This window comes from Psammomys obesus, unplaced genomic scaffold, assembly GCF_907164565.1.
Source record: "Psammomys obesus unplaced genomic scaffold, mPsaObe1.curated_primary_1811, whole genome shotgun sequence".
Classification (NCBI taxonomy): Eukaryota; Metazoa; Chordata; class Mammalia; order Rodentia; family Muridae; genus Psammomys; species Psammomys obesus.
In genome coordinates this window covers 8,642,919-8,667,947 of record NW_026585609.1, presented here as the reverse complement: position 1 = coordinate 8,667,947, position 25,029 = coordinate 8,642,919, and the positions used below count along the sequence as shown (strand labels likewise).

At 38.7% G+C, this 25,029-nt stretch overlaps 2 protein-coding genes across 2 annotated transcripts; both read left to right on the top strand.

The window, feature by feature from the left end:
- The first annotated feature begins 2,802 nt into the window (after window positions 1-2,802).
- Window positions 2,803-10,413, top strand: LOC129680005 (killer cell lectin-like receptor subfamily E member 1). The gene is made up of 6 exons (XM_055611532.1): window positions 2,803-2,979; window positions 4,965-5,067; window positions 5,338-5,376; window positions 6,030-6,175; window positions 8,393-8,493; window positions 10,293-10,413. Exons 1-6 carry the CDS (start codon window positions 2,803-2,805, stop codon window positions 10,411-10,413), a joined length of 687 nt encoding a protein of 228 aa, XP_055467507.1.
- A 5,873-nt stretch (window positions 10,414-16,286) lies between these two features.
- On the top strand, window positions 16,287-24,056 carry LOC129680327 (natural killer cells antigen CD94-like). The gene is made up of 7 exons (XM_055611927.1): window positions 16,287-16,333; window positions 17,887-17,996; window positions 19,261-19,353; window positions 19,495-19,557; window positions 21,009-21,160; window positions 22,202-22,305; window positions 23,767-24,056. The coding sequence occupies exons 2-7, from the start codon at window positions 17,990-17,992 to the stop codon at window positions 23,930-23,932; spliced, it is 585 nt and encodes a 194-aa protein (XP_055467902.1). The 5' UTR covers window positions 16,287-16,333; window positions 17,887-17,989; the 3' UTR covers window positions 23,933-24,056.
- The last annotated feature ends 973 nt before the right edge of the window (window positions 24,057-25,029 follow it).

Below are 25,029 nucleotides of genomic sequence, written 5' to 3'. Positions count from 1 at the left end.
TTCCTTCCTTCCTTCCTTCCTTCCTTCCTTCCTTCCTTCCTTCCTTCTTTTCCCTTAATGACTGCATTCTAAAGGAATAGCACCTAAGTCTTTGACAGGGACATTGCTGAGATATAAGTCTTGGTGCAGGATGAAGATTTATATCTTAAAGGGAATAGAAAATAAGCACAAGCACAGTCTCCAAAGGTACATGCTTTGAAACACACAAAGGTCAGTCAGTCATGGTTTGGAAGAAAACTGTTTAAAATTTAGTTAAATTCAAAGGAAGGTCGATGGTGACCCCCTCACATGCCCACCTTTCTCATGCCATTATGACTAGGTTGAGTTTAAGCTCTGTCTCCAGGGAATAAGACATGACAAAATCTTAGTGAAAATGTTCTCGTGGGAAAGTAATTATTGATCTCATCAATGTTTTCCTGTTGTTTTTCAAGATCCATGAGTTGCTGTGCCTGGAATGGATGCATGACCCTCACTTGAGTAAGCAGCGAATGAATGCAAGGCCTCATTTCACTAAGTGATGAGTAGATGGATGGCCTCACTTGAACTTTAAGCCGTGAATGAATGCATGGCCTCCTTTCTTTAAGTGGTGAATGAATGCATGGCTTCATGCGTTTTAGGCAGAGAGTGAATGCATGACCTTACTTGAGAACTAAGCTGTGCTCTCGCCCATCTTGTGGCTTCTAAAGGGAAATGAAAAGCACCAGTGAGGCCTTTGCTGTGGGGTCTGTTAAGTGTGAGCAAGCAGCTGCCTTTCTCCAGGTTCTGTCTTACATATTCTGTCCCTGACTCTGCTGATCACCACACATTAAAGTTTTACCATAAGTTCCTGGAACTTCCTTCTTGCTTCAGGTATGTTTAACTATTTCTAGTTGAAGGTTCGGAGCATATAATATATTATGTTCTTGGGGAACTAAATCCCCCTTAAGGCACATTTTAAATTTTTATTGTATCTTTATTTTATATATATGCATGTGCACCATGTGCGTTCTTGACGCCACAGACAACTTCTAGAGAGCACGGGATAGACTGGATTGGGAGTTATAGAGGTTGTCAGCCACCATGTGTGCTCTGGGAACTGAACTTGGGTCCTCTGGAAAAGCAGCCTGTGTTCTTAACCACTGACCCATCTCTCCAGCCCTGCTTAAGACGTTTTAAGTGAAAATAACCATTAACCAGAGTATACAAGAAAGCAAGCTTTCATTTTATTTGACTCTCATCCCTAGTATACAGAACAAAGTGAGGACACCACCAGCTCCAGCTTTATATGGTAACTTTCAGGAATAACAAGTTTTCACAGCAAAACTCTGGGAAGCTGAGTAGCGAATAAGTGACTGAGTTCTGGTCAATGTCTGCCAGCTTTGCTGTGGAGCAACAAAATTAGGAAATAGCATACAATTAAATTGGCTTCTCACTTTGAGTTTTAGATATTTGATCTGTGTTGACTGTTTTCCCCCCTTGATGGACCTTGCTTAAATGCTAACCTAGTACAGTGGTAGTGTGCAAGAGTCATTCATAACGGCCTCGGTGAAACAGTGAAGAGCATGTCTTAGCCCCATGCTCTAATTACAGACTGAATAATGCTGTCTAGTGGTATAGCCAGAAACACTGAGTTCTAGCTAAAAGCAGAAAGTCACCTCACTCATGGGCTGGATTTCATGCTGGGAGCTTCAGTGATCTTAGAGGAGGCTGAGCCTGGAAACTTTGAAGGGGAGTTCAGTGTAGAGTTATGACTGACCTTTCTCAGCTTCAGTAATTAGTTCATTTGACAAGTCATACTCCATTAATAACAGTACAGATATACAAAAAAAATTTCACAAGCTAATTTTTATCCTTTTAAAAATATGTTTTAATTAATTCTTTGATATTTGTTTGTTTGCTTTTTGCTAGTTTGTTTTAGTTTTTGTTTGTTTGCTTGCTTTTTAGAAAGCTTTTCACTTTGTAGCCTTGGCTGGTCCAGAACTTGCTGTGTTGACAAGCTACTGGCTTTAAAATCAGGAGTCTGCCTGTCTCTGACCCCTGGATGTTTGGATTATTTTTTAGTTTATGTTAAAGACAATAGTTCCCTCCTTCCTTCCTTCCTTCCTTCCTTCCTTCCTTCCTTCCTTCCTTCCTCCCTCCCTCCCTCCCTCCCTCCCTTCCTTCCTTCCTTTTTTCTTCCTTCCTTCCTTCCTTCCTTCCTTCCTTCCTTCCTTCCTTCCTTCCTTCCTTCCTTTCTTTCTTTTTTTTTCCTTCAACATTTGTGTGTGTGTGTGTGTGTGTGTGTGTGTGTGTGTGTTGTTACGGATAAACTTGGCACCTCCTATACACTAAACAAACCAACTAAGACACATTTATTTAAGAAGAAATTCAGCCAGACATAGTGACATGTGCCTAGAACCCCACCTCTTTGGAAACGAAGGCAAGAGAGATAAAAATTTAAGGCCTATCTAGCTGTATAGTGAGAATCTGTCTGTATAAATCAGGGGCTGGGTTTACAGCCCACCTGTACTTACATACCTGCACAAGGTGTTGGGTTGGAGTCTCAGAACCACGATGTTTTTGGAAAGTAATTGAGGGCATGACTTCGAACTCACCTGAAGTTAATTCACTTAATTTACTTCTAAGTTTTTGGCAGTATGTTTTCATATATTTTAGGTTTCAAAGTTGAAAGCATGCATTCATAAAAGCTTATGGGCTTATCTATTCCTCAACACAAAAGTTTTTAGAATCATTGCTTCATTCATTTTTACTAAAATACACCTCTGCAAATAATATGCTGATATTTGCCTTTTCTCTCATGCAGCATTTTTTCTCTTTATAAAGATGAATGAAGCACCCATAACCCGTTCTAACCTAAATGTGAACTCCCAGCAGAAGTGCAAAGCAAAGAAGAATATTAAGAATACATTTAGCTCAAATGAATTGTCATTCATCGAGCAAAAATACCAAAAACGTCTTAAGAAGCACAAAAACATAGGAGACGACATCACTGCTGAAGGTGTGTTATTGTATTCAGCAAACACAGAGAGATTGTTGAAAATTAAGGTTATAGTTAAGGTTTGTTGTATACTAGGGAGATAAAAAAAGTGGCAGAAAGGTATTTCTTTCTTTCTTTCTTTTTTTCTTTCTTTCTTTCTTTTATTCTTTTTCTGAATCAAGTTAGAAACACACACATTAAAATGGAGTATCAGTTTAATCAAGATGATAAGAAAGGCCAAAAGGCCAATGCTACAATAATTTAAAGGGTCATCTAGATAGTTTAGATGTTTCATTGCCAAATTAAGAGTTGTTTTATCCTTGAAAAGAAAAATAAACTTTTGAGAAGTGAAAAAGGATGGGACTGAATTCCCTGGCTACCAGATTCTAGAAATTAAAGTGTGAAAAATTACTAACTATAGCTTTCTAGGGCACTGGGTTTTGGAATCTCACCCTGAGAATTTGGTTGGGTTGATGAGTTTCTGACCAGGGTGTGGCGCACAGGAAACTCTTTGAGATTTTTATTTCACCATATCCTGAAACAAACAAAAGGTGAATGTATGTTCTTCAGACTCGGAACCCAAAACAATGTGGATATCAGATAAAATAAAATCTTTGTTAAGGTTTCATGCAGTTAATAGAGTTATAGGTTATGCCTTATTTCTGGAATGCTTCTCTGATAATCACAGGCTTGCCTTAAATATCTGTAAGATCCAGGCTTAGATAGAGGAAGGGAGTTTAGGAATTGGCTGAGGCTAATTCATAGATTGCTAAATTTAAAAAAAAAAAAGACCTTGAGTGGCTAAGTGCTGGGAACCAGAATGCCACTTTCACCTTTAGTCCTATCCTACTTTTTGAAAGACAGGGATATTCCCAGTGAGGAACACCATTAAAGTGGAGAGAGTTAAAAAAATGAAGTAAAATTTCCATAGGAATTCAGGTAGTCTGAAAACTCATCCCCAAATGAAAAGAAAACAAAAACCCATTGCATAAGCCTTTGGCACTTGCCTCTATAGAATGTTCACCTAGAGTATGTTGATCTTCATTTATTTCTTCTAATGGGAGATTTTGTCTAGTCAGTGGTGAGCATTTGGAACAGAATATTAGCAGCAAAGCAAGAGGAAACAAAAAAAAATTAAATAGATGAGAGATTCTGACTAAGGTGAAGTTTGGGTCTATCATGACTTGGCCCCAGGCTGTTTGCCAGCAGAGAGAAGGTAGAAGCCGTTCAGCTGACCAGTGCAAACCAGGCACATGCACTGAAAAACACTCCGTTACTAAGTCTCATCCTTCTGTGACACTCTCTCTAAACCTTGATAAATGTTCACTGAATTAAAGACAAGAGTCAGAAATTATGGAAGGAGAAGGACTCATCAAATGATGGCCATTTGACTTTCTAATTCAGAATGCAGTCACCTGTACAGGGTTGAATTCAGAGCTAAACCAATCTTTTCAAATTGTTTTTTTAAATTTATTTTTTTATTTTTAGCTCCCCCACCACACACACCCTCTTCACCCCAAAGAGGGTGGTAGAGAGTAGGGTTTGGAGACCAAAGATAGAAATTATAAGCTCAGTTCTATTAATTGATTACTTTAACCAAAAAAGTTACTAAAAAAAAAAAAAAAGATTCTACTTCAGTTCCTGTATTGTACAAATTCTGAATTATTCCCTGATGTTTTGGTTTATCTTTCCCCCCTGTGGTATTTGCATTTTCTACATGGAATATTAAACTAGTTCCACTGAACATTCCAGATACATTTGTTTGCCATGTGATGTTTAGTAAGTAAATATATTTATGTTGTTCAGGCTTTTTTTTTCCCCCCTAAAGTGCCACTGTTTGCTTTAAACCTTGGGTGAAAATATTTAACAGGCTTGCTATGAGAATCAGAAGTATTTGGAATCAGAATTCACTGGATGCTTTGCTGATGAAAGCAACCCATTGGATAACCCTGTCTGTCCCTTCTACCAGCTGCTTTTAATTCTACTCTTTGGTTTCTCCTTCACAGAGAATTTCTCACCTTCTCCATGGAGGCTCATCTCTAGTGTGCTTGGTGTCATATGCCTTCTCCTGATGGCTGCAACCATCGTGGTGACCATTTTTACTACAAATCGTGAGTGACCCTAGTGTTTCTCTCTGTCCTCCTCTGGGGAAGGCCCGCAGTAACTTATCAAAATTCCTCCCTGGCTGTGAGCACAACTATGTGCACATTGGACTGAATCTCCAGTACCATCACCAGAAAACAACAACAATAAAAACCTCTTCCTTTTTAAACATTGTCTCTAAAATTGATTATTTGTTATTGTAGAACAGAGAAGCTCTTGTTAATTCTGTTGATGTGTCCACATAAAAGAACTAATTGTGATGTGGACTATTTTTGTAGCATCTTCTGAAAGAACATCTTCCACCATCCAGCAAAAAGGTAAGGTGCTGATATCCTAACCTTTGCGCACAGATCCATTCGGGAAAACACTTTTCTTGCTTGCATTGCTTCTGTGAGTAGCTGACATAGTCTTCACAGGCAAGACGCTTCGGCAGAACCAAGAACATGACGTGGTCCCAGACCTTTCACAGCTCTCATTAATAGGGGGCAGAGGTTTTTGTGTAACCAACTGCAGCATAATGCAGAAGCTCTGTTGGCATTATTACATGCCTCTGTACAGAGCTTGGACATTCTTGTGAGATTCTGTCGCTCTATATGGAAACAGGATTAACTTGAGAACAAATTTGGAAGGGCAACTTTTCAACAACAACAACAACAAAAATGAACCTAATGGTGTAAAGGAGTGTTCTCACTCTGACTTCAGAAGCCTGATGGCTCAGCAGTGAGGATGGACCAGTCTCAGCCGATGTGTGCGCTATGAAATAGAAACGGTCTTAAAGTTCAGATAAAAATAAAACCAGAAGCATGTGTTTCCAGCTCATAGTTTTATTATAATTACTTCAGCTGTTTTTATAGAATATTGTTACCGTACCCTAAGCGTGCAAGCTCCTTGTTTGAAGAAAAAAAAAAATGAAAAGCAAAGTCAGAGTTTGTGAAACTCCTCAGCAGAGTGACAGACACTCCTTCTCTAGGACCTCATCATCCCTGTCCGGAGGACTGGGTCTGGTTCAGATGCAGCTGTTATTACTTCTCCAAGGAAAATCTAAGTTGGAGAGAGAGTCAGCGTGCCTGCTTGTCTCTCAATTCCAGTCTCCTACGGATGGAGAGAGAGGAGATGGTAAGCTACTGCCACTGTGAGTCACAAGGCAGGAGGGCCCCGAAGGGATTAACTCTGGTTAAACTGAATGCCACTTACATTCGCTTAAGCAGAGCACTAGATCAGTGGTTGAAGAATAAAACTGTTTTCCATTTTGTTTCAGTCTTTATGTGAAAAATATAGGGTAAATGTGTGTATCGTATGAGAAAGAGAGAAATAGTGAAATAATATTTGCAATTAAAGTCATGAAACAAAACAAAACAAAACACCACTGAACCTGGGGTTGGTGGTACAGGCCTGTAATCCCATCTCTTTGGCAACCCAAGGCTAGAGAATCACAAGTTCAAGTCCTGTCTAGGCAACAGAGTGAGTCCAAGGCAAGCCTTGGCGACTTAACAAGGCCCTTTCTAAAAAAAAAATATAGGGGGTTGAAGAATGTAGCTCACTGGTAAAACATTTGTCCCACATGTCCTACAGTCCTCAGCAGTACCAGTAGATAGATAGATAGATAGATAGATAGATAGATAGATAGATACATAGACAGACAGATAAATGCATGTAATGAATTCAGAAGGAAAACACTTGCTTTCAGTAACAGCTCAGCTGGAGAGAAAAGTAAAACAAACCTAGACAGAACAACCCTGCCTAGTCCCACATGAAGATGGCACAGTCTCTTGGTCTAGAAGACCAAGTGACAATGTGAGGAAATCTTTTATAACTCCAGCAGTTATGTCAGAATAAAGTTAGTGTACTATGTGTTTCCCCAATAGAGTCTGTTTATTATATGCCTCAGGGTGCCACAGTAAAGTTAGCATTCAAGAAACTTGTGAAGATTCTTTTAAAATAAACCTCATTCTTGTCTCAAACTCAACACTATCTTTTTGTTGTTGTTGTTACACAATCCTTTTCCTTTAAAAATAAATTAATTATTATTTTTTATTCATTTTACATCCTGATTGTAGCCCTATCCCTTTTCCCTTCCCAGGTCCGCCCTCCCTCTTTCCCCCTTGCCTCTTCCTCAGAATAGGGGAGCTCCCTTTCCCATCCACCCCAGCTCATCAAGTTGCATCAGGACTGAGAATGTCCTCTTCCCCTGTGGTCTGGTAAGGCAGGCCTGCCAGGAGGAAGTGATCAAAAAGCTGGCAAGTGAGTCCACGTCAGATACACTCTCCACTTCCCTTACAAGAGGACCCACATGAAGCCCAAGCTGTCCATCTGCTATATCCCTGGGGCCTCAGTCCAGTTCAGTCTCAGCAAGCTCCTCCGGGCCCTGGTTAGTTGGCTGTTAGTCTTCTTGTGGTACTCCTGTCACCTCCAGATTCTTTTCTCTTTCCTCCCACTTTTCCACAATGCTAAGTATCATCCAATGTTTGGCTGTGAGTCTCAGTATCTGTTTTGAGGCGCTGCTGGGTAGAGCCTCTCAGAGGACAACTCTGTCAGGCTCCTGTCTGCAAGCTTAGCAGAGTACCATTTATAATGTCAGGGGTTGGCTCTCTTCCCCAGGTCCAAGAGCGCTTTGTTCCATCAACCAGACAATGGATCATGCCTTCTTTTCCCAAGGGCAGCGTCTGGGCCCAAGGAAGCACCCCAACCCCAATCCAGGGTTCTTCTGGTTCCCGTGTAGAGACCAGCTGGACAAGATAAATTTACAGGGTCCTAGTCCCGAGATGGCAAAGCCAAACCAAATCTGGGTACCAGGAGCTCAGAGCCTGCTGGGCCAGCAAGTGGCTACATGGCTGAATCTGAATCCATAAAATCAGCACCCGTTTGCCCGTTTGTTGTGATGGCTGACCCCCACAGCACCAATGGCCACTTGTAATCAGCCTGCTCTGCCTGACCCATCTGGAGCACAGTCAGCAGGGAGGGGACTGAGCCTGGCAGAGGAACATTCAGATTAGAGTCCACTCCCTGCTCTACCTGGGCCAACTGGGACAAGGCCAGCGGAGAGAGCTGTGCTCAGGCTCCGACCCGCATCCTCGGTCATGCCTAAGAGGCCAGTGTGGGGCCCCGTGCAACATTCAACGTTGAGGCCTTTCAACACTATCTTTTCACTCATGTTATTTGCGTATTTTCCAAATCTCCCAGGAGAGCAGAAAGTTTGTGCTTTCCATTGTTAAGGCATGTCTTGCAATCATTTGGCGAGGCTGCAGAGAGAGTTGATTTTCCAGAGGCACTCCCATAGCGCCGAGGAAAAGATAATGATGGGAACTGTCTGCATTTGTGTTTTCTCACTTTCAGGATTTCTTCACTTTGAAATCCTTCTTCTGGGTTGGCGTTTACTACAACGAGACCAACGAACAGTGGCTGTGGGAAAACCATTCGGTTCTACCCTCTGAGATGTAAGTATTCACAAAGCATCAGGTGCTTAATTACGGCACGAATGAAGGGTTCTGGGTACAATTTAAGCACCATGGGAGAGCTGCGGGAGCAGTCTTTTGTGCCCATTCCACGTGCGGAAGAGCAGACCGCATCTCTTCACCCACTCTCCCCTCAGCATTCTCTTATGAACTTCCACAGCAAACTGGAATAAACTGCGCAGCATAGACAAAAGGCTTTTCTTCTATTCTTTTTCTTCTCTTTTTTTCTCAGCTAGAAGTCTGAGCTTAGGACAGTTTCCTCTGAAGCCCAGCTTAGCTTAGAGCCAGCCTCCCCCACCCCCACCTCTGTCCTTATACTAATTGTTCTTCCGAAGATACCAAGATGCACCTGGACATTTTAACTGACTCACCTAGTGATTCCATCTCCAGACAGATTCCGAACACTGGATTTGGAGTGGCCTAGTGAACTCCCTGCCCTCTTACTCCTCCAGTTTCACATGTCTCTCATTTCAAAAATATTCACACACTGTTCCGAATGCACCAAAGGCATTCAACCTTCCCCAGCACCAATTTTTAGTCGACTTGAGATCTGACTCACCCTGAGGCTGACCTTTCGCCCAGCTGTGAATCTCTGGATCCAAACATGATTTGTCTGTGAGATTTGAAAATAGGACAAGCACATAGTAGGTTTTCCTCATCCTGAGCTGAAGAAGCAGAAACAAACACATGCTGAGGCTCAAGCAAACTTGGAACTTTTGTGGAGGCAAAGCTCGCTGTTTTTCTGTTTTGTTTTGTTTTTTTTTTTTTTTTTTTTACTTTAACAACTGCTTTTATTCCCTACTTAATTTTTAAAACACTGCAGGAGGTGAATAATAAAACAAAACCAATAGCAAAACAGTGTTTATAGTCCTCTGTCCACATGGCCCTTCATAAAAAGTACCAGCAGAGGGGGGATGTTCCTAGAGCTGACCCTGAACACAGACCCTATGTGAATGAAAATTATTGTCACACACTTGTCTTGAAACCCTCTTTCCTGATTTGGAATCACCCACTATCTCACAGGTTTCAACAGTCTCTTTCACTTTTTCCCTAACACTGGCCCCCTTCCCCAAAAAGCTTTCCCAGCAGAGAAAAGAGGGACACATTCAGGAAATGATGCCTTTAGCCAGAGGATCAAGCCACTCCTATTTATCTAAGGGTGAGTTAGCAGCACCTTCCTTTAGCATAAATTCTTTAATTCTAAGTCTCAAGAACAACCTCCTCAGTTCAGTGTTCTGCCCCCTAGCCTGTCAGGCTAATGACTTCATTATGTAAGATCTTATGTAGCCTTTAGTATGTCATTGATGTCCTCTTGGTCTCTAATATTCCACTCACTATGAGACTAAACACTTGCCTAAATGTATATTTATATCACTGGAAAATTTTAATTAGGTGAGTTAGTCATAGTTGATTTTGCTCTGTTTTTTTTTAATTCATTTTTTATTGTAGTGTCATTGATCTGGCCTTGATCTTGTCAACATCATGTTCCTCCATTAAGCTGCACCTCTCAGCCCTACTCACAGTCTCTATCTTCCTTGACAACCGATTGATATCCCTTGCCCTTAGACTCTTTCTTCTTAGTTGAAATATTGATATTTACAGTTGAATACTTATTTAATAATTCTGTGGTTTACTAACATTTTACTGATATGAATTATGGGTTACAGAAATCCTACAGATTGGGTTTTTAAAGTTGATATACCAGGTAACAATTCTTCATTCTCTTAGGGACTTGAATGCTTTATAATTTCTTGATAACAGTGGAATTTGTTTCATTTTAGGGTTTATGGTCTTCAAATTTATATGAATTACTCCTGTGCATCTTATAAATTAAAAGGAGCTTATTTGGCTGAAAACTGTGCAACTAAACTGCCATATGTTTGCAAGAAGTATCATTTTTAATCTTATATGTTCACAAAAGATACGAAAATTAAACTTTTCTTCTTTAACTTTCTTCTTGGGTGCTTATTTTATGAAGAAAATGTTGCAAATGTTTGCCTTTGCTTAAATAAAACTGTATTCAAATATGTTCTAGTCTCATTCCTTGTCAATGTTTATGCTAATATATTTATTGCATGCATTTTAGAATATACTGTCATAAATGATTTCTGAATGAAATAGTGAGTTAAAGTAGGTGAATTCAGGTTAAACCATTGGATATTTAAAAGTTTGGGCTATGTAAAGTAACACTCTTGTTTCTTCTTAGCATACAGAATGTGTGTGTGTGTGTGTGTGTGTGTGTGTATGTGTGTGTGCTCTACAATGTGTCAAAATGTATTACTACGTGAAAACAGACATATTATAGTAAAATCATGAGTAATCGGACCACCCAAGAGTTGTAGTGACTTTGAAAGTTTTGAAATTAGTTATCAGCTTGATTTCAATACACTTGTCCAACTCATTGTACAATGTAGTCTTCCTGACAGAACTAACTGAGGACAGAGGTCTGTCATGTTTTCATGTAAAATATTTTGATTTAAAAATTGAAATTGCAAAATTATCATTGTGTCTTAATAATAGTTAAAAATACTAGAACGAAAGAGTTATTAGGTATTTACTTTAATTCAGCCAATTTAGATACTTTAATGGCTTATACAAGATGAAGGACAACTTGCACACTTTGTTTTTATAACATTTTGCTCTTTGTCTCACTATCATAAATGTGTCCATCTCTTCTCCCACTATTGGTTCATCAACACATCTTAAATTTTATGCATTCCAGAATAATTTCTTTATATTAACACAATTCCCTTGTAGTCTTCCAGCCTTCTTACCAATGACTAGTTTTGTTACCTGTTTGCAATTCTTTCTTTGAAGTAATATTTATATATTACGAAATCTATAAATCTTAATATAATACTTCACAAATGTGGAAACTACTGAGCAAATACAGAGTATTATGATATGCTGGGAAGTTCTTTAAACATGTTTCAGTAAATCCCTACCACTTTCCAGGGCCACTTGCTACTCTGTTTCTTTGCAGTAGCTCAGCTTTTCTTTTGCTTTGTTAAAAAACTTGATAGGCATAGTGTGTAGAAAGCATGTTTCCTTAAGGTAATATTTTGAGACATGTTGTTGATAATGTGTGTGGAATGCATATCCAGGCAGAGAGTGATGGCAACTGTTTTTCTTTTCCTCAGCTTTATTTTCTGTGTCTTGAGTGGCTATGGCAGTTCTACCTTTAGGTCAGTGTTTTTTTTTATTAATTTATTTTTTATTAATTACAGCTTTTTCACTTTGTATCCCAGCTGTATCCCCCTCCCTCGTCCCCTGTCCCTTCCCAATCCCACCCTTCCTCCTTCATCTCCTCTTATGTCCCTCCCCAAGTCCACTGATAGGGGAGGACTTCTCCTTTCTTCTGATCCTAGTCTATCAGGTCTCATCAGGACTGTCTGCATTGTCTTCCTCTGTGGCCTGGTAAGGCTGCTACCCCCTCAGGGGGAGGTGATCAAAGAGCCAGCCACTGAGTTCAGTATTTCTAAACATCATGTTTTCATCTCTTGCATCTGAAAAATTGGAGCCCTAAATCAGCTTTTGCCCCAATAACTTTAAGTAAATAACTTTACATTTATACTTGTACAATATACTTTACTAACTTGGAGTTCTACTTCCTTAAAGAGGCAGTGAAGGAGAATTATGTGTAAAAAAAAACAAAAAAATCACTGTTTATATTTTAGCCTGATTTCACTTTATTTCCTTACTTTGTTGGCAAAACTGTGCCTCTATTTTGCTATGATTCTTGTAATCCTGGATTAGGACACTGTTTCCATATTGAAAACATACTTAATCTTATTGGCATACCATATATGCATATAGCACTTTAGTGTACTCATACTATAGAAATTTATTGTCAAACAATAATGAAATAATGAAATACTGTAGTGTTAAAAACTAAACTAAACTAAAATAAAATAAAAAACTACTTGCAAAATAAGTTCTTTATCTAAAATTGTGTTCGTACTAAATTATCACAAAGTGACATACCCAAGTGGATGACTGCTAAACATGGGTGACAATACGCTACATTATAAATTATTATAATTTAAGCATCATTGCCAGGTGTCAGCTTTCTTTTCATCTGACTTGAACAGTTTCTATAAAACTCTGTTATGACATTTTCCTGTTCCAATCCTGGCGACAATAGTTAAATGAGAACTCAGAGGAAGGAGGTAAAGAATTTTCCTCACCGAGAGTTCAATATTTCCCTAATTAAAAAAAAACAAAAACAAAAACCAAAACATTAGCAACATGACAAATTACTTCAGAGCATTAAACCGTTTTTACACCATTGGGGTTGTCTGTGATACCAGGATCTATGACGAGAATCACAATCACATTGTGTGTGGAATTCTTTCAAACCTTTCTCCAGCCTGTGCCTGTTCATTATTTCCACAGGTGATTCTGCCTCTGAATCTTCTAGTAAAAGCCAGTTAAAGAATCCCACGGTGACTGGTGTTTACAGTCCACTCAATGTTTCGTGTTCATTGGGTTATGTTTGCAGTTGACACTTTTTTTTTAGCCTTCCTTTTATAAGGTAAATATTGTCATGGGCTCAAATGTTGTTTCCTGTGGCCACACTTTGCTAGAATCTTATCAGTATTGCAGTTACGGTGATAATGATCAACCATAGCCACTTGCAAAGCTCACTTAGAGTCTCTCCTTTCTTCCCTACTGTGTCTTCTGCTACACGGTCAGTATCAATGCTTGGACTCCAATAGCTTTGCAGTAGCCTCTTTAGATTAGAGCATTCCACCTGCCAATCACCCCCTACTTCTCTCCTGGACCAAATGGTCACACCTAGGCTTGGGTAGGCATGAATTATTGTTTCAGGTTCTTTGTGGTCTTTTGTGGTTGGAAGTATTCAGCAGTGGCCTTTTAATGCTCATGGACTGCACTGAACTGTTGGCTGAAGTCAAACCCAAACAGTGGCTGGGCTCCTATCACAATCCAGAGAGATCCTTAAGACAGTGTTTGCTCCTCTTGCAGAGGACCCGAGCTCTCTCAGTTCCTAGCACCTGAGCCTGGTGGCTCAAAATGGCTGTAATCCCAGCTCCAGGGAAATCTTACACCTCTAGCCTTTGCAAACTGCTTTTATGTACACATACCCCGACTCCATGCACACGCACACACACACACACACACACACACACACGCACGCACGCACGCACGCATGCACACACACACACACACACACACACACACACATACACACATGCACACACATCTAGTTTAAAAAATAATAAAAAATAAATCCCTTTGAAGAGTCAATCTCCAAACTCACTATACCCAGTGATTAATGACCATTGTCCTGAACCAAGCATGCTATAGCTCATGACTAATCTCAGCACTGGGGAAGTTGACACAGGGGAATTACCTCAATTTCATGCTAGCCGGGCCTTCATAGTGAGCTTCAGGAAAGCCTGAGGTACAGCGAAGCCCTATCTAAATAACAAAGAAACATGTAAAATGACATGCAATCTCCAAGTGAAGAAAGTTCAGTCTCCCAAGGCTGGATGCTGAGTTTTTCAAAAGCTCTCTGATTTTTAGTCTTCTGTCTGTGTACTGATACTCCATGGAAGTGCTTGAGCTTTAGATGCCAAGAACTGACCAATCTGTTAACCTTGATGTGGTATTTCAGAATGAAGGCCCAAAGTTCCACCAAACTCACCACAGTTAAACTATGTTCAGCTACCCAGGAGGTGAGAAGCCATAGCTGCAGCTTTTTCAGGAAGTTCTCACATTTGCTTAGAGGTCGCCTGTGGTGGATTAACATAATATTTAGAGAGAGTGTACCTTAGGGACTGAAATTACAAAATAAGTTGTATATGTTTTTCTACTCTGGCTTTATAAATATCTTTATACCCTAAACAACCAGGGAGAATGTGATTATTTTGTCTGTTGTCATTACGTCATATTAATCTGGACACTTCTGTGAAGACATCACTCTTAGGTAAAACAGTCATCTAGACAGGGTAGTGCTTAGAAGGAACTCCAATGTTCCACACTGTCATGACATCACTTCTCCTCCTCCAGGGTGAGTAAACTGTGACTGAACAAGGTGGAGGTCGCTGCTTTGAGTTTATTTGTCTTCTTAGCTATTCATGAGAAGTGGCTCTTTTGCTAATTTCAATTCAATGTGAATACAGAAAGTGGTAGTATATTCTGCAAAGTCTCTCATCAATATCCATGAATAAATCTGAAAACTGAGTTGAAACTGCAAAAAGATGTTATTGCATTTTATTTTAAAGACAGGCTCAAGCCAAATTATAACTGCAAACTTACCAGACAGCCAAGCCAAAACATGCTATTGAATTAGAATGGCAAGTGTTTCTACTCTATCAAATATTTCCTTGCCTGGATGGGAGTTACTAGATGGATATTTTAAGGGACTTTAAAGAAGTGCAAAAAAAGCTCATAAAAGAGCAGGCTTAGTATATTCATAGATGAATGACAGAAGGAACTTGCTGCTTAATTGAAATAATATCAGAATCTTAAACTCCAGGAAGAATGTTCAGAGACAGGAGGAATTATTTCTTGCTGGGTATATTTTTTTAATTTTATTTTTTTCTTATCAGTTACATTTTATTAACTCTGTATCCCAGCTGTATCCCGCTCCTTCATTCCCTTCCAATCCCACCCTCCCTCCCTCATCTCCACCCTGCCCCTTTCCAAGTCCACTGATGGGGGGGGGACCTCCTCCCCATTCATCTGATCCTGTTTTATCAGGTATCTTCAGGACTGGCTGCAAAGCTCTCCTCTGTGGCCTAACAGAACTGCTCCTCCCTTAGGGGGTGGGGAGGCCAAAGAGCCAGCCATTGAGTTCCTGTTAGAAATAGTCCTTGTTCCCCTCACTATGGGAAACCAATTGGTTACTGAGCTACCACGGGCTACATCTGAGCAGAGGTTCTAGGTTATATTCATACATGGTCCTTGGTCGAATGTCAGTCTCAGAAAAGACCCTGTGCCCAGATATATTTGGTCCTTGTGGAGCTCCTATCCTTTCCCCATTATACTAACACCCCTTCTTTCATATGATTCCCTGTACTCTGCCAAAGGTTTGGTCATGAGTCTTTGTATCTGCTTTGAAAACACTGCTAGTTAGAGTCTTTCAGATGCCCTCAGTAGACTCCTGTCATACGTTCAATGCACATCCCATCTGTCTTTCTAAACGAGGTTGCTGGGTATATTTTTATGATTCTCTTTACATACAGATACTACTGAGGATGAAAATTTTCCATCAGTAAAATAGTGGAATGTCAAAATACTTCAATAAGAGATACATACACTCATATACAAATGAATATATATAGACATATATAGACATATCCACAGACATGCACATGTATATTGAAATGAGACATACAAGTCAAACTCTAAAATTGGCATATAATGCATTAAATCTCCTCCAGTGAACTAGACCATTCAAACAAAAATTGCTAAACATTGGTAAATTTTTTTTTAAATCCAGCCTTTCTGTAAATAAAATCATACTTCAGATTAACTATTTAGTGATAATTATTTTCTATAATGCAAACAAATAATTATATGGTTATGATTACAACAATTTATTTCCTAAACTATGTGTTTTGTACATGTGAGCACACACCAGCATACCCTTGAGATGATTGTTGCTATGTGTTCTGTTGTGAGTGAATCTCCAGGGCTGAAGATGAGACCCACAATCACGACATTCAAGAGTTTCTGGTCCATTGACCACAGGAAGTGTCTACTTAGCCCACTTGGGTACAGAGCAGATAGAAAGAAAGGAGTTTATGGACGACTTGTATGTAGACACGTGTAAGCTTGCATTGTTTTGTTCCAGGTAAGTGCCTTTTAAAATCAGGCAAACTAAACTATGGTATTAGTAGCCAGAACGTGATGTTAAAATACAGAAAGAGAAAGAGGGAAATGACTTAGAAGGATAAATAGATAGTGAATTCTGAAAATGTTTTGTGTCTTGGTTTATAAGCAAAAAGAGAGAAAAATTTAGAAAAAAAGATTATGATTCAATAACATTTATGATAATAAAAATGGATAATATATTTTAAAAGATATTTCTGTAAAAATAAAATGGGCTTACTCATGAGCAAAACACATTTATTCAACTTTCTTGCTATTTTCTGTTTCAATATACTTGTATGTAAATATTTTAGTTGCAACTGGCTTTGAACTCTTGATTTTTCCCCTCTGCTTACCATGTACTTGGATAACAGATGTGTGCCATTGTGTCTGAGTGTTTCTGTAAGTTCCGAGAAACTCAACATTCCACATTTTCTTGCCTTAAGGACAATGCTGCTGAACGGTGTCAAACCTGATATGTGTCCATAAAGGCCAGCCTGATGATAATCAGTCAGCACTGTGGGCTGCCATGTACGGGAGCATCAAGGCTTCCAGAAGTTTTAAGAAAAAAGTGAAGGACACACACACACACACACACACACACACACACACACGCTGTGTTTGTGTCAGAGTTTATCAGGTGTTCAGCGAGGTGACTGGGGCAAATAAGCTCTGTGTTGAGTGGAGACATTGGGGGGATACCATGGTGTAAAAACAATTTAGTTATCTGTGTACTAAATGGGAGCAAAATAAAATAGAGCTAGTACTTCAGAAAGAATCAAAGGTAAAGTTAAAAATGTGTGTGGGAGAGAGGGAGAGGGAGAAAAAGAGAAACAGGGGAGGAGAGAAGAGAGAGAGAGAGAGAGAGAGAGAGAGAGAGAGCACAACAATAGTGAATACTGCTTTTATTCTTTCTGGGTTTTGCCTACTGTGGATAGGTTCAGGGTTCAGAAACCAGAACAAAACATCCATATTCCAGTCTGTACTAAAGATGAGAAATGTCAACCCAGGAAGTGCAATCCAACCCAGCGAGGCACTTGGTTTGAGATAAATGCCATGTGTGCTTTGGAAAAATATTAGTTATCAAACTTAAGTCATTGTTATTGTGCCTCAGTTTCCCCACTATTCCATTTGGTATCTTATTTATTAAGTCATCAAAAACAAAAATTTTGGCGCATAATATGTGCTTTAAAATTTGTTTAACACAAAGTAAGTGTTTGTTACTATAAAGGTGGAAATTCTGTGTGGGATTTTATAATATAAAGTGAATTTACCATTGATTTGTACATCTTATTCTTATTTTCTAAACAGTTTTTAGAGCCAACTTTGATGTGCACACATTGAAAACAATCACCCTTCAATCTTTGCTCTAGTGTTTTGTAACAAAACTATAGAGAGAATTTCCTGTCTTGTGGTTCCTGGGTCTTGTTAGAAGCTTGAGGTCTTACTTTTTCTCATTCCTGCTGTGCGTCTGTGTATCACCAACAGAAAATTCAATATCATCACTGCAACACTCAATGTTCTTTCCTCTTTTAGTGCTTTACATCTCCTCCTTAGCTTCCTGCTCAGCTCTGTGATCCACATCATTCTTTAAAAAGCACAAACACATCTCTGCACCATCTTTGGAGCATCACTCCTCATGGCAGGTACGTATGCCTCTTTCAGAAGATGAAATAGTCATGATAAGATAATAAATAGAAAGGACACTTCATTGATTAACTAATTTCAGGGCAGGTTTAAAAAAACAAAACAGAAAGTACATAATCAGCAGAGAATATTTTTAGACTTTCCATGCTTTAATGCTTTCTGCGTTCATTGTTTTCTTGATTCTTAGTTTTGAAACTTGAATGTGACTTTGTGAAGCAAATCCTTTTATATACCTTTTTCTAACGGAGTTAGGGAGTGGTTTCTGTCAGGCATAATGTTATGTTCAGAATGAAACTGAAACTAAATTGATTAACTCATTGGCACCATGGAATAAAAAATGCCAAATATTAAGGATACTTACACATTTATAAATTTGTATTCTGTGTTATGGCCTCTCAAAATCACCAAGGTTCACTAACACCTTGTACTGTTGTTAGTGGCAGAACTATTTTTGATAATATTGTGTTATTAACAGGTAATCTTTCAATATTAAAATATCTCAGCCAATAAGAAAGTGACTTTGAATAAGACCTAACATAATGTTGAGAAAACAGAGAGTCAAAGGTTGGTTTTGTATCAAATTTCAAGGTTCTGTGAACTGAACTCAGATCTTTGATCCATACTCGGGGTGTAACCTTCCACCACACCAGTTCTAGAAGGTTCCTCTCTTCTTTTCTGCAAACCTCTACAAGCCACTAGTCAAAGCATGGTCTGTGCTCAGACTGTGAGAGAACATACGGCATGATGGTATTCTCCCAACAACGATGGGCTATGACAAATGACAGACTCTAAATCCTGACAGTAATCTGTTTGATTTCTGCCAGGCGTTTACAAGCTTTGTACTTAAGAAAATAGCATTGTGATTAATTCTTTGTTCTAATTATCTCTCTAATGCATATCTTTTATCTGTGACGTTGTTGAGAGAGAAATGTATCAAGCAAACCCACCAAACACCATGACTATTTCTTGATCTATTCTTTCTGTTTCACTGATGACGTGAGGAGTCAGCAGTAAGTGATTCTAATGAGTCAGAAAATATGTATGAATAACCTCATCAAAGAATAAGGTACACCACATCAAAGCTTGCTAATGGGTGGGGTTCTGAAGGAATAGCTTCATTCTCCAGGGTTTTACTGGAAAAATTTGCCATGACAGGAAGAAGTCTTTGGGTTCATTCTTATTGGTTTCTGTTCTTAAGAATGTCATTTTCTATATTCGTACTTTAATCTGTTAGTCATTAATCTGTCTGATATTTTTCTATAGTTTCTAGGATCACTCGGTGGAGGTTGATGTCTGTGATCTTTGGAATAAAATGTCTTTTTTTGATGGTTACTTTGGGAGTTTTGATGAAAAAGTGTAAGTGTTTCTAGGAAAGTCTATAAAAGAATCAACATTGTTATGAGATAATTTAATAATGAACATTTAATTTTCTAATGTATAATATTTTATTTTATAAATACATGTCAAACTAAGCAAACCTTTAATAACTTCTTACAGCATTTACTATACAGAGCATTCAATCAACACCTTCTCCAACCCCCATTTTAGAACTACAAGAAGGTAGGTTCCGTTTTTTTTTTTTTTCTACACACTTTATGACTCAGAAAGGATAAAATAGAAGGGATCATTTTTCATGTATGGTAACATGGTTTCACTCAGGAAAATGATCTCATTTTATTGTTCTTTAGCAAATAAACAAACAAATAAATTACATCGACTTGTGGATGTTAGCCAGTTTAAGAAATACTGTAAGTAAACACTGCATTGAGCAAAGGTTTACTTTTTCCTCATAGTTTCAGAAGATTTGGTCTGTCATCATTTGGGCCTGTCATTCTTGCAGCAATGCTGAGACAGTGTGTCATGGTGGACATATGTGTGGGAGCAGAGCTGCTCACGCAGTAGCTAGAAGTCAAAAGAGAGGAAGAAGAATATGAAGAGGAGGGTTTCCACTCTCCTTTCAAGAGCCTACCCTGGTACCCTGAAAAGCACCACTGTATTCTCCTTCTAAAGGGCTGTGTTACTGCCTCATCATAAATTTGGTGCCAGTTTTCTTATGTATGGGCCTTTGGGGAAGATTCCAGGTCCAAAGTCTAGGAGAACATCATCATAATTTTCATGAAGATACTAGCCTGAAGTGGCACATATATGTTTCCAAATGAGTGTTCATTAATAATTAGTAGATAAAAGTTAAATGACAACTAGCATTATAGACAAATCTTATTTTGTGTTTGCTAACAGCAGTACCTGTGATTCAGAATACAGTGTAGACGTCTCTGTAATAATAAACCTTACTTACCCACAGGAGATAGCCCAAAACTCTAGTTTGATAGAGTTTTTTGTTTTGTTTTCATTTGTTTTCAAATGCTTCTCAGATTTACGACCTTCTTTTTATGCAGTTAATTTTTTTCTTCTATCAACTTTAATGCCATTTATGTGATAAAGAGTTGAGTGCCTACTCTGTGTTATGATGTTTATTGCTGAGGAAGAGAGATATTGAGGCCGTACTGTCATAAACTGTCCATCAAACTTGAAGCTAATTGGTTTTATTTATTCACAAGTGTTTTTGAAAAAAGGAAATATCTGAACACTTAAGAATTTTTTCAAATTCCTGTATCCTTCTCTGACTTAGGGAATTGGTAGGGGGCCTTCCCTGGAAATCTCCTTCATCCGGTTACTGTTTTATTCACCACCATCCTCAGCTGTGGGAACACTCTCAAAGGCTTCCAACTACCTCCCCATCCTACTTTCTTCTACATGCAGGATTTCTTTTGTTCTCTCATCTAATGGTCACCAAACATAACAAAGAGCTGGGAAAGCTGCATTTTGGATCTATCTTTAGAATACCCTCTCCACGGGCAAAGCCTTTGGATTAATACCTCCTAAATGTGGTGTGTACTAACACATTCTGAAGCAATATTTCTAGACAAGGAAAGGAATAGCAAGCAAATAATTTTGAACGTCAAATAACACCAAAGAAGATGAAATCTGCAATGATATGTTTTGTCTTTTAGTTTCTGAGTGCTGTGCTTGCCTAGAAAAGTGGATTGGATATCAGTGCAACTGTTACTTCATTTCCAAAGAAGCAAATTCTTGGGAAGGAAGCAGAGATTTCTGTGCCTCTCAGAATTCCAGTCTTCTTCAGCTCAGAAACAGAAATGAATTGGCAAGTTCTTCATTCTTGTTTCTTACATTATTTTTCACCCGCTAGCATGTTGCTACCTGACTAGAGTGATCCCTCCCATCTAAGTCTTTATTACCAGGCAGACAATGATAATTCTGTCTGAGCTCATGACCCTCAGTCCAATTGACCTTAAGACATTTCCTAGAAAGCCTACAAAAATGTCTTCAAAGGTTTGCATTATAGAGACAAATATTTTAATAGATTAGGAGCTAATGTGTAAAACCCCCAACTTTTCCAGATTAGTAGGCTACTTTTTTTTTTTTTAACAGTGCCAAAAGAACCAGCAGAGGGACATTTAATTAGTATTTACTGAAGCAGAATACACAACATTTTGCGTATGTTATATGGCTTTTTGCCACCTTTCTGGGATGTAATTAGAACCAGCAGTGAATCATACATTTATAAATTACGTACATTGTTATTGTTGTTATTGTGTGTGTCTCAGAGGATTGAACTGAGGCACTGAGGCACACCAGGCAAGCACTCTAGCATTGTGCTATATATATGCCCAAGCTTAAAAAATTTTTTTCCTATGTGCTTTGAGACAGAGGCAGGTATCCCTGGCTTTCCTGTAAAGTCCCTCTATAGTCAAACGGAATGAAGCTCTGCTTTAGCCTCCTAAGCGCTGGGGATTACAGGCCCGCACCCCCGGGACTCATCTTGGAAATCACTCAGTTCTTATGAAGAAATTCTCAAGCTGTCTGTGCCCTGCTCAGTTGGGAGAGCTGGGGTTGCGTTTGATCGTTGACCTCACGAAGGAACTGTAACACAGAATGAACATCTCTTTCTCTTTTTGACAATTTTCATCCTTCAAGAAGCAAGATTTTGTAGTGTTTCTCCACATGAGTGAATGGGCCTAGTAACGGAGGAACTTGAGGCGTGACTATGCCTCTCAAATCAGAAGTTCAAAATGATTTCAACCCGAGCACCCACACTCTGAATCTTACTCTGAATGCCTTTTATGTATGTTGCTCTCTGAGAACACTCAGATTTGCTTAACTTGTTCTTTCTGTCTCTAAGCAGAGTTTTATGAACTTCAGTCAAGTCTTTTTCTGGATTGGAATGCGTTACAGTGAGGAATGGAATGCCTGGCGGTGGGAGGATGGCTCAGTTCCCTCAGAAGAGCTGTAAGTTTCTGGCCACTGAGGATTTGGGGGCACTTTTGTGATTTTATTCTAGCTAAGATTATTTAAAAAAAAAAATCACAGCCAAGGGCTCAGAAATTCAACTGTCCTTCATGGAGCATGAGAATATGTAAAAACCCAAAGGAACAACAGGACAGCAGTCATTTCTCTCTACCTGTAACATTCACATTCATGCTCAAGTGACATGAAAGCTGTGTACCTGAAGCCGTCAGAGAATTCTAGTCTTTTCCTTCCTGTAACGTGTGTCTATGCTTGCTTACATGTTCTCAGATATCGACAGGCCTGGAGAACACAGCATGGCCGTTTGTGTTGCTGTTCTGGTGGATCTCACTCTTTTTTTTTTTTTTTTTTTTTTTAACATCTTCAGATATTCAGCAGTTATTTTCTGTATAATTGTTTATCCTTGGATCTCATTCTCACCAGCAAGCATGAAATCTAGAGAGTCATACCATAACTATGTTTACGCTCTTTTCCCCCTAGATTAGACAAACTCATATGTATGTATATATATATATATATATATATATATATATATATATATATATATATACATATATATGTATATATACATTTTTTCTTTCATACATTGTAACCTGATTATGGTCTTCCTTCCCTCAACTCCTTCCAGACTCTTATCCCCACCCTCACGCACCCCCAAATTTTATTCCTACCACATCAAGAGCAGGCCCCATGCCGAGAAGTAGCTGACCAACACAAAACAGGTTCAATGGTATTTTTGGAGTTTTGTTGTTGTTGCTTGCTTCATAATGCTTGATCAGGACCCTTTTTTTCTAAAGCTTTTTTTTGTTTGTTTGTTTATTTATATGTTTTCCAACTTTGTTTTTGTGTAGTTTCTCTGTATGTTGATAGGTATGTTGCAGAGTCCATATGTGTTTCCTGGGCTTTTCCTTTGGTTCTTTTTTCTGTTTGTTTGTTTTTCCCAGCTTCTACTTCTTAACCAAGTAGAAGACCAGCATATCATCAAAACAATTTCCGGCAGCATTGTGGTAGATACCTTAATCCCAGCGCTGGACATGCAGAGGCAGGAATATTTCTTTGAGTTCAAGGTTGGCCTGATCTACATAGTGAGTTGCAAATCAGCTAAGGCTGCATACCGAGACCTTTTCTCAAAAAACAAAACTAACAACCCAACCATTTCTGATAGAGGAGGAAAACCCACAAGTAACCAAATAACAAAACCATATCTACAATCACACACTCTGGTCATAGTGCTAGGGGCCAGTGAGGAAGTGACTGGGTTTTATGTACTTTTAGAACTGTGAATATTGTTGAAAGATGACAAAACAAGACCAAACAAATAGACCTCAAACCACTCAGTTAGTAAATCTCTCACTCAAATATTTTCCACATTCTGAGCTAATAAAAATAACCTTAAACATCCTTACTCTTTCCTAAATGTTAACATTTTCTTCCTCATTACAGATTTCCAGAGCCCTTAAACACCAAGGCAAGGGGCTGTGCTGTTCATAGTCCAGGCAAATTGGTTTCGACCGAATCCTGTAAAAGTAAAATCCGTTATATCTGTAAGCAAAGGCCTATTTCAATGTTTCTTAAAGCAGAAGGAATAAACAAGAAAGGTCCAGTATAGCTACACCCATCTGACAACATCACCAGCTTTCCATCTTGAATCTGTAGAATGTTTCTGTTGGCTCTCATACAGTTTTCATACATTTGAACGCAAGCATTTTATGCTTGATGAGTTTTTCACATCTGTGCACAAAATTAGGATGAATCAAACTAAAGAGTTTTTATGAATATTTTGATTTATGAAATATAATTTTATTTACATATTCTTGTACAGTATTTTGAAATATTAAATAAAATTTATTCCAAACAAAGTCATATGCATCCATGTGGTTTCAGGGTTTGTACTGTAACTGAATTGAACTTGGAGATGGATTTGAGGGATATAATCACTTTATAACATTAATTCTAATCAAGCAGGAGATGGGAGGCAGGTCTTTTCATCTTCTAGTATCTTCTTCATGTTCTCTTCAGCATTTTAAGGTTTGCATTTTTGAAGTCTTACATAACCTCAGTCAGCTTCATTCCACATTGTTCCTTTTTAATTTTTTAAAATTTTTATCATTTATTACAATTTATTCAATTTGTATCCTGGCTGTGACCCCCTCCTTCATCTCCACCCAATCCTACCCTCTCTCCCTCTTCTCCTCCCTATGCCCGTCCCCAAGTCCACTGATAGGGGAGGTCCTCCTTCCCTTCTATTTGACCCTAGCCTATCAGGTCTCATCAGGACTGGTTGCATTGTCTTCCTCTGTGGATCCTCTGGTTCATGTGTGGATATGAACCAGACCTAAGATATGACTAAAATCAAGTATAATAGGTAAAATCTGAATGGAAGGAAGCTATGAGGGCTTGGAGGTTTAGAATGGAATAACTATTGCCCAGCTCTAAGTTAATTAAATAAATAAAAAAGAATTTTCAATAGAGGAAAATCAAATGGCAGAGAAACATTCAGCATCCTTAGTCATCAGGGAGATGCAAATCAAAACAACCTTGAGATTTTACCTTAGACCCATCAGAATGGCTAAGATAAAAAACTCAAGTGACAATACATGCTGGAGAGGATGTGGAGAAAGGGAACTCTCATCCATTGCTGGTGGGAATGTAAACTTGTACAACCACTTTGGAAATTAATCTGGCACTTTTTCAGAAAATTAGGAA

What these genes read in the sequence shown, in the direction of transcription:
- LOC129680005 (XM_055611532.1), top strand. Translation starts at nt 2,803, where the DNA reads ATGAATGAAGCACCCATAACCCGTTCTAACCTAAATGTGAACTCCCAG. An exon ending in ACGACATCACTGCTGAAGGT is followed by an intron (nt 2,980 to 4,964) that starts GTGTTATTGTAT and finishes TCCTTCACAGAG; the next exon opens with AATTTCTCACCTTCTCCATG. An exon ending in TCGGTTCTACCCTCTGAGAT is followed by an intron (nt 8,494 to 10,292) that starts GTAAGTATTCAC and finishes GTTTCATTTTAG; the next exon opens with GGTTTATGGTCTTCAAATTT.
- LOC129680327 (XM_055611927.1), top strand. An exon ending in CATTTTAGAACTACAAGAAG is followed by an intron (nt 19,558 to 21,008) that starts GTAGGTTCCGTT and finishes TTTGTCTTTTAG; the next exon opens with TTTCTGAGTGCTGTGCTTGC. An exon ending in TCAGAAACAGAAATGAATTG is followed by an intron (nt 21,161 to 22,201) that starts GCAAGTTCTTCA and finishes GTCTCTAAGCAG; the next exon opens with AGTTTTATGAACTTCAGTCA.